The 10,013-nt window shown below is 50.7% G+C and overlaps 1 protein-coding gene across 1 annotated transcript in view; it reads right to left on the bottom strand.

Moving 5' to 3' along the window:
* Positions 1-4,702, bottom strand: part of hdac4 (histone deacetylase 4) — a 63,248-nt gene extending 58,546 nt beyond the window's left edge. Inside the window, 1 exon segment of the mRNA XM_047045968.1 lies at positions 4,318-4,702. Within this exon segment, the coding sequence (XP_046901924.1) occupies positions 4,318-4,321 (4 nt within the window). The 5' untranslated portion in view covers positions 4,322-4,702.
* Between the last annotated feature and the right edge of the window lie 5,311 nt (positions 4,703-10,013).

Genomic DNA, 10,013 nt, shown 5'->3' on the forward strand with positions numbered 1-10,013 from the left:
GTCGACTGGATCAGAAGGACAAGGCTGTTTGGCTGTCGACGACAATCTTTCACATTTCCATGGTCCCTGAACACAAACATCACAACCGTTCAAGCGGATCAACAAAGTGATTCTGTTCCGCAAACACACACACGCGTTAACGCTTCCACACACACATAAACACAAAACACTGGGTCAAACAAACACGGTCTGTACCAGAGTGAACCCATTCAAACGCCGTCTCACGGTAAAACCCTGGTCCCTCCCAACACAGAGAGCTCAGCCATCTGACCCCCCCAATCACAGCCTCTATGTGTTCCCAGCCCTCCAATCACAGCTTCTATGTGTTCCCAGCCCTCCAATCACAGCCTCTATGTGATCCCAGCCCTCCAATCACAGCCTCTATGTGATCCCAGCCCTCCAATCACAGCCTCTATGTGTTCCCAGCCTCCGCTTCCACGGAGAGTTCTAGAATAGACTGGACGGGTCGTCGACCATGAGAGGGGTATTGTGTTTGATGAAATGACCCCCCGCCCCCCCTTTGGCCAGGCCCCGCCCCCCGGTGACCCCGGTGACCCCGGGCTGCTGGTGAGCGGAGGGTGCTGCGTGGGGGCTGACGTCTGAGCCAGGCCCCGCCCTCGCCACAGAGAGACGCTTGTTCCCGGGGTGACGGACAAAAGGGGTTCCCGCGATAACCCTACCACGCTGCAGACGACCCCAGGGCATGCTGGGAGGGGGGGGAGAGAACTCTGAAAACCTCCATGGTTCCATTCTACAGATGAGCTGTATTTGGAGAGGTGGGGGTGGTGATGATTAGGATGGTTTGGGAGGTAGTGTTGTCCTGTTTTTCATCTCTGGAAGTCAGAACATCTCCATCCCTCTCCTCAGACACACAGACAAAAGCAGAAAAACATAAGTAGAGTGCAGTAAAACATATAGTATTGATCACTCAGTTATCAGTCAACTGACCTGCTGTACTGCTTCCTAAACCCTCTTTAAAACACATCTCATACACAATATACTGCTTTGTAAAGGACAAGCGCTCTGTGCGTGTGTGAGAGATAAAGAGACCACCTGTATGTGTGTCCGTATATGAATGTGTGTGCGTGCGTGCATGCATGTGTGTGCGTGTGCGTGTGTGTGTGCATATGTGCATGTGTGTGTGTGTGTGCGTGCATGTGTCTGTGTCCGAGTGTCTGTGTGCAATCCCAACTCATCCCATTAACAGGAGAGAGCAGTCAGGAGGAGCAGCGATCAATGGCTGGCTGGCCATCCTAGCAGGGCTGAGAGGATGAATCCCCAATTACAGGCACTCACCCTGCAGAGAGACCAGGAGGAGAGGGGAAGAGAGGGGAGGCTGTGTAATCACTGCTAAACAAGCCCTGGACACTCAAGGGCTAACCACGCTACTACATTAGCATGCCAGAGAGAATGCTGTGAGATGCAGGCTGGGGAGATAGCAAGCTAACGGCGCTAGCAGGGCAGAGATAGCAGGCTAACGGCGCTAGGAAGCAGGCTAACGGCGCTAGATAGCAGGCTAACAGCGCTAGCGGGACGAGCACGCCCCGCGGAGTGCTAACGGCGAGGCCCGCGTGTCTCTGGTCCTCTGCAGCTAAGACGAGGAGGCTGAGCTCCAGAGCTCCAGGGCTCCAGGGCCCCAGAGCTCGTCTTTATCGGGGCCTCTGAGGGGAACCTCACAAACAACCTTTCTTTCAGCAGGACGGTTTGTGAGGGGCTGCTAGCATAACAAACGCCCCAAGGCCATCCACAACAGATTAAATTGTATCTGACATGTTTACAGTAAACAAACATTCTTACCTATAGCAGAGCGGAATCGGGCCACTGTGAGGCAATTAGCCATCACTAACAGAGACGCTGGCTGGGTCAGTGGGATTGACGTAACTGGTGTGTGAGGCCAAAACAGTTTGAATACTGTTACATAACCTTGCCCACCCACCAGACAACACACACAAATACCCACACATTAGACCCAGTTATCTGAGGCCAGTATGGAGAGAGTAGATCTGATCTGAGGCCAGTATGGAGAGATAGATCTGATCTGAGGCCAGTATGGAGAGATAGATCTGATCTGAGGCCAGTATGGAGAGATAGATCTGATCTGAGGCCAGTATGGAGAGATAGATCTGATCTCTCGCCAGTATGGAGAGAGTAGATCTGATCTGAGGCCAGTATGGAGACAGTATATCTGATCTTGGGTCAGTAAAGTGTTCTGCAACTCAGAACATAAACAGGATCATTGGAAGATCTTTTTTCAGGCTTTCTGATCTATTTATAGCCTAGGCATCCCTGCAACGGCTTTCCAGCAAACACGCGCTCGCACACACACACACACACCATAATACGGAGATCACACACGCAACCACAGACCAGAGTAATAAGGATTAGGTAGGGATTACTGTGGGTGGAATCCATGACATGATATTCCCTGAACAACGACCCACACAGGTAATCTTGGGGGGGTGGGGGGAGAGAGAATGCAATGGCGACTACCTGCATAAGCATGATGGTTGGCTGGGAAAAGGGTGGGAGGAGTAATTGTGGACCAATGGGGTTTGTTGTTGGGTATGCACATGGCTGTGTGTGCCTTTTCAATGTTTCAGCACTTTAAGTTCAGGGTCAGCCAATGAGAGAGCATGCAGGGGACAGGACAGAGTGCTGTGTGTGTTTGCGTGTGTTTGGTCAAAGAGCTTGTTTGTAACTGACAACTGCAGTGCAAGATCGACACACAAAGCCAGACATTTAAACAGGACATTTAAACCCTTGTTCCAAAACATTATTGGACATACATAATTCATATTCTCAGACGGACATTGGAGACTGGTTCTGAACTGAAAGACAGAAATACATCAAATGGTAGTAGCAGTCAGCTGTGGACCAGTCTAACACCAGACTGCTGCTCTCTCTCTCCCTTCCCTTCTCCATCCCCTGCTCTCTGTGTTCTCTCTCTCCTCTCTTCCTCCCTGCTCTCTGTGTTCTCTCTCCTCCTCTCTTCCTCCCTGCTCTCTGTGTTCTCTCTCCTCCTCTCTTCCTCCCTGCTCTCTGTGCTCTCTCCTCCTCTCTTCCTCCCTGCTCTCTGTGTTCTCTCTCCTCCTCTCTTCCTCCCTGCTCTCTGTGTTCTCTCTCCTCCTCTCTTCCTCCCTGCTCTCTGTGTTCTCTCTCCTCCTCTCTTCCTCCCTGCTCTCTGTGTTCTCTCTCCTCCTCTCTTCCTCCCTGCTCTCTGTGCTCTCTCTCCTCCTCTCTTCCTCCATGTGTCCTCCACTGTTGTTCCTTCCTTTTGTATCTCTCTCGTCTGCTTTCAATACCTTTTTCTCTTCCACTTTACCCATCTCCCTCTCTCTCCCTCTCTCTCCCTCTCTCTCCCTCTCTCTCCCTGTCCCTCTCTCTCCCTCTCTTTCCCTGTCCCTCCTTGTCCCTCTCTCTCCCTGTCCCTCCCTCCCTCTCTCCCTCCCTCCCTCTCTCCCTCTCTGCAGTCTGGGACAGGCACCATGCAGCTGGACCCAGCGGAGCGCAGCGTCCAGTCAGGCACACTCCAGCCAGCGCTCGCTCATGTCACGGACACACAACCCAACAGCCCAACACAATCCTACTGACACAGCCCAACACAATCCTACTGACACAGCCCAACACAATCCTACTGACACAGCCCAACACAATCCTACTGACACAGCCCAACACAATCCTACTGACACAGTCCAACACAATCCTACTGACACAGTCCAACACAATCCTACTGACACAGTCCAACTCCGGGGAAACCTCTCATATTTAACCGTCAAGCTTGACTTCTAATAACACATGTTGTACAGGAGAGAACTTGGCTCCACAAACATGCCTCCTCCTGCTGAAAAGGGATGCACCATGAGCAGCCCAGCACCAGGCTCCGCTTCCAGCTCACACACGTACCAGCACACACTGATGAGAATACCGTCTGCCCACACACACACACACACACACCACAGTTACACACATACACCACAGATACACACACACATGCACACACCACAGACACACACACACACACACACAGACACAAACCCCCACCCACCCACCCACCCAGCCATGGACAGCAGGGAGGTAGTAGCAGACTTGGCCATCTGCTCCATTCAGAGCGAGCAGCTCAAGGCTGCAGGGAGCTGAGCGTGGGATAGCATACATCACCACCATTCAATAAACACAGTGACTACTGCTCAGCTGCCCACACACACACACACACACACAGAAAAGCACTAGAAACAGGTCAAATAATATCCTTTAGTTTAACAGAGACACACACACCAGCTTGTGCAGATAGCAATGTTCAGTCCAGAGTGATCTTACCCATCGGTCTTGCTTGCAGGGCTGTGTGTGTTTTCTGCCTCTAAAGCCGCGTAGCAGAAACCAGAGCTGGAAACTCAGCGCAAGTCAACACACACACTGGGTCCTTGAGACGGGAGCACAGGCTGCAGCGACTGAGGCGCTGGGATCTCACTCACTCACTCCCGCTCCGCTCTGCTCTAACCCTCCGACTGGGAGTCTCTCTATCTGCTTCTGTGGTCCCCTCCCCTTCTCTCTCTCCCTCTCTCTTGCTCGCTCTCCCTCTCTTTCAGGGCTGGTGACATCAGAGGGCAGTCTCAGGCAGGAAGGCATGCTGCTGACTGTTTGTGTGATTACATGCTTTCTCTCTCTCCCTCTCTCTCCCTCTCTCTCCCTCTCTCTCCCTCTCTCTCCCTCTCTACCCTTCCTCCCTCTCAGTTTCCCTTGCTCTCTCCACCCTCTCTCCCCATGCCAACCCCACCCCTCTCTCTCCACCCCTCTCTCTCACCCCAACCACCCCTCTCTCCACCCTCTCTCCCCATGCCAACCCCACCCCTCTCTCTCACCCCAACCACCCCTCTCTCCCCCCTTCTCTCTTCTTCCCTGTGGCAGTTCAGTAAGGCTTTATTGGTGTGACATTCAAGGTTGTATGGGCCCAGCAGAAGCTGAAAAGTCATTAAAGGAGAAGAAATGTGTCTGTTAACCTGATCAGACCAGTTGATTATTGATGACAAGGTCTGTGAAAACTCCCCCAGTCTGTCTCTTACCCATCTCTCTCTGAAACACACCTCTACACACACACGACCCATACACGCACGCACGCCCTACCCCAAAGTTCTCTCTCCCCATCCCAGGTCAGGCTCCTTCCCTCAGCTGAACAGCACCCACACACAGAAGAGCATCTTTTATAGGAACATAAACCTGGAGTGATTAGATCTGGGACCAGTACAGAGATGGTGATTGGCTGTGACGGATGAGACCAGTGGTGATTGGCTGTGGTGGATAAGACCAGTGGTGATTGGCTGTGGTGGATGAGACCAGTAATGATTGGCTGTGGTGGATGAGACCAGTATGAATGAGCAGTATCTTGGCTGGTAGAGGAGACGGTCCCCTTGGGCCAATAGATCCACTGTCATTGGCTATTAAGTATAAACAGGCTGGTCGATGGTGGGCCAATAAGAGGTAGGATCTGGGGAGGGATATTTAGAAGGTGTGTGTGTTAGGTGAATGGGGGTCTTCAGCAGATCAGTGGATCGATGTAACATTTCCTTGTGTGTGACACAGATGAACCTTCAATACCAGTGAAGACCGGCTCTCTTATCCTGGGACACACACATGGGGAACAACAATCTATCCCTCTACACATTCTCCTCCTCCACTCCTCCTCTCCTCCTCCACTCCTCCTTCACACATCCACGATTCCTAACAATGAGTTGAACTTTCAAACATTAAATTGTGCAGATTCAGTTTATTTTGAAAAGTTTTTCAACCTTTTGGAGAAAAAAAAAACAAGTATCTTCCAGCCTTTTAAAATATTTGTTTCTAATTGATCATGTCACCAAATACAAAGTAAAGTAATGAGCCTGGCTTGAAAGTGTAATTATTATTATTTATTTATTCCGGACACAAAAAACGGTCCATAGCACACACAAAGAAGTAGGAAGTACATTTACATTTAGTCATTTAGTACAGATATTTGTGTAAAAAATGTAAGGAGTGAAAGTTAATAGTATTATTTTTTTATTGTCAAGTAAAGTACTGATACCATAAAACTCTACTACAGTACAGTGACAGTATTTGTACTTGGTTATTTCCCCTCTCCAGGATACGTGCCACAGAGTCGCCCTGACAACGTCTCACCAGACCTCACCAGAGCTCACCAGAGCTCACCAGACCTCACCAGACCTCACCAGACCTCACCAGACTTCACCAGACCTCACCAGAGCTCACCAGAGCTCACTCTCAGAGAGAATACATTTTGTTTGTCGTTCTGTGTGCGTATGCGCCATCTCAAACCTCCATGACATTCCAGACCTCATGAGAGTGAAATCTGTTAATGGTCGGCCCCCCCTTCCCTCCTGCTCCCTGTGTACCTGTCTGTCTGCGTACCTGTCTGTCTGCGTACCTGTCTGTCTGCGTCCCTGTCTGTCTGTGTACCTGTCTGTCTGTGTACCTGTATGTCTGTGTACCTGTCTGCTAGCGTGTGGCAGCCGCACACACACACACACACACAGCGGAGTGTTTATCTGACTGCCTGTACGTGTGTCTGTGTCCGCACACGCCCAGTAAATAATGCATGGAGGCATAATGATGCAGACTTGGTGGAGCAGCGTGACAGCCAGCCTGATGAATAAGTAACGAGGGCTTCCGCCTGCTACGAGGAGAGGGACTCTTTACCTCCACCCCCCTCAACTCCCTCCCTCTCTCCCCACTTTATGACAGAAGGATGGCAGCAGTGAAGATGCAGGGGGGGGGGGGGGCGTCCCATCTCCTGGGGACATGCCCAGACTCCAAATATGTGAAATACAGCATCATTTATTATTGATGGAGGTTATTTATAATCCCACTCTCTTCCCCGCTATATCTCCCTGTCTCTCTCTCTCTCTCTCTCTCACTCACACACCTCTCTCACTACGTATTTCACTCTGTTAGCCACGTCAGCCTGAAGGCCTGCTGGGGAGCAAGCCCCCCGGCCCCCCGTCATAGGGACCCCCCCAGGACCCGTGCTCTCCTCTGATTCCAGCATGATAACCTGCTCCAGTGTCATATAATATCCACAACTGCAATCAGTTGTACATCATCATTTACGACTGTATGTACCGTCATGTGCAATCAGCTGGAAGTGAAGCTGGTGTGATGAGGCTTGAGCAGGCGGAGGTGTTGGGATGGCTGGTTGGTAGAACAGCACAGAAAGAAGGGAAGGTGCCTCTCTAGCTGTCTCACACAAACACACACAGTTTGAGGTTCTGGAGAACGTGAAGGACTCATGATCATAATCGTCTGGAAACAAAGTGGATGCATTGTTTTCACATGTCTGAATGACTATCGCCCAATAGCACTGACCTCTATCATCATGAAGTGCTTCGAGCGGCTAGTCAAATCATTCATCTGCTCCTCGCTGCCCCCCACACTGGACCCTATGCAGTTTGCATACCGGTCCAATAGGTCTACAGACGATGCCATCGCTCTGACCATGCACACCGCTCTCTCCCACCTGGACAAGGGGAATACATATGTGAGGATGCTGTTCATTGACTACAGCTCTGCATTCAACACCATCATCCCCTCCAGACTGGTCTCCAAGCTTGTGGACCTGGGACTAAGCACCTCCCTCTGCAAGTGGATCTTCCACTTCCTGACGGGGAGGCCACAGGTGGTGAGAATCGGTGACCGCACTTCATCTGTACTGATCACCAACACAGGCACCCCCCAGGGCTGTGTGCTCAGCCCTCTCCTGTTCTCCTTGTTCACCCACGACTGTGCGGCTACGCACAGCTCCAACCTCCTCGTTAAGTTTGCTGACGACACAACCATCGTGGGCCTCATCTCTGACAGTGACGAGTCAGCCTACAGAGAGGAGGTTGACACCCTGACATCATGGTGTCAGGACAACAACCTCTCTCTTAACATCAGCAAGACCAAGGAGATGATTGTGGACTTTAGGAGGCGGCAGGAGGAGGAGCATGCACCCCTATTCATCAATGGATCGGAAGTGGAGAAGGTCAGCTGCTTCAAGTTCCTCGGGGTGAACATCAGCAATGACCTCACCTGGTCTGTTCACACGGACAAGGTGGTCAAAACGGCCCGTAAGCGCCTCTTCTTCCTGAGGAGACTGAAGAAGTTTGGTATGGACTCAGTCATCCTTACTAACTTTTACAGATGCACTATAGAAAGCATTCTGACTGGTTGTATCACAGTGTGGTATGGGAGCTGCACAGACCGGGACCGCAAGGCCCTACGAAGTGTGGTCCGTTCTGCTGAGTTCATCATCGGCAGGAAGCTCCCAGCCCTACAGGACACCTACCACACACGTTGCCTTAGGAAAGCCAGCAGGATTCTAAGAGACTGTTCCCACCCATCCTTCAGTCTCTTTACCCCGTTGCCTTCTGGCAGGCGTTACCGCAGCATCCGGTCGCGCACACGCAGACTGGACAACAGTTTCTACCCAAGGGTCATCAGGCTTCTCAATGGACACTGATATGGACATTTTTACTGCACACTAGTCACTTATACACTGTCACTTTCAGCTACTGGTTGCTCTTTCAGTAACATTGCACTACTGTACCTCGCCACCAGGCTCCTGTTTGGTCATTGACAAAGTCACTGATCTGTAAATTTGCACTACTGCACTGTACTCCATTTAGGTTAGATTAGTTTATAGGGTTGTAACAGGTTTTTTTTTTTTTTTTTTTTTGTGTATTAGGGTTAGTATAGCGTACTATTTATTGTTATCTGTAATTTAGGAAGTTTTAGTGTTAGGGTTAGTATAGTCGTTTATTTATTGCTATCTGTATATTTAGGAAGTTCACTTATCTAAGCTCAGCATAGATGTAAATTTGTTCTGTGTACTTATATGTTATGTTATGCCAAGTGCTTGCGTTGTCTTGTCTTAAGAATTTCAGTGCCCAGTCTAACCTTGTGTTACTCTGTGCATCTGACAAATAAAAGACTTGAACTTGAACTTGAACTTGTTTTTGTTTCCTCCCAGTGCTTAACTAGGGTCAGCTGATGACTGGCATTCGTGTCAGGGTCAGGGAGGCTCATGAATGAGCACACACTCCACCACCGACATGAGAGAACTGTACAAGTCCCACTTTGAGGTCATAAACTCCAGATGTCTGCCCAGGCCCTCGAAGCAGACAGCCAGACAATAACACACCACAGTCCTATCCAAAATTGATAACCTGGTAAAATAGAGTCTCCACACTCCCCCTCTCTCCGCACGCACGCACACGCGCACACACACACACACGCGCGCACACACACACACACACCCACACACACACACACACACACACACACACACACACACACACACACACACACACACACACACACACACACACACACACACACACACACACACACACACACACACACACACTGAAAGCCCGACTTGATATTGCTTTCAGGATAATGCCAGTGAGGCAGTAAAGTAGGTTAGGCCATTGCTCAGTGTGCTGGAAGAATAAAACAAGTCTGTCTCAGATCCTCACCAAACCTCAGCCAGCCAGGACAAGAGTGTGTCTATCTGTCTGCGTGTGTGTGTGGTGTGTGTGTGCATGTGTGTGTGTGAGAGAGAAAGAGAGAGAGATATCAGAGAAGACAAGCAGGGTTGATGCAAAGGTCACATGTCTTCTGAATTATATCACTGTCAGTTCTGCTCCTTTAATATCTGCCCAGTCTCCTGGTTCTTGTGCCCGGGGTCCTGGTTCCTGTGATCAGGGGTCCTGGTTCCTGTGCCCAGTCTCCTGGTTCCTGTGCCTGGGGTCCTGGTTCCAGTGATCGGAGTCCTGGTTCCAGTGATCGGGCTCCTGGTTCCAGTGATCGGGGTCCTGGTTCCAGTGATCGGGCTCCTGGTTCCAGTGATCGGGCTCCTGGTTCCAGTGATCGGGGTCCTGGTTCCTGTGATCGGGGTCCTGGTTCCCGTGATCGGGGTCCTGGTTCCTGTGATCGGGGTCCTGGTTCCTGTGCTTGGGGTTTTGAAGTGGCGATGAGTC

Source organism: Hypomesus transpacificus, chromosome 23 (genome assembly GCF_021917145.1).
Source record: "Hypomesus transpacificus isolate Combined female chromosome 23, fHypTra1, whole genome shotgun sequence".
NCBI lineage: Eukaryota > Metazoa > Chordata > Actinopteri > Osmeriformes > Osmeridae > Hypomesus > Hypomesus transpacificus.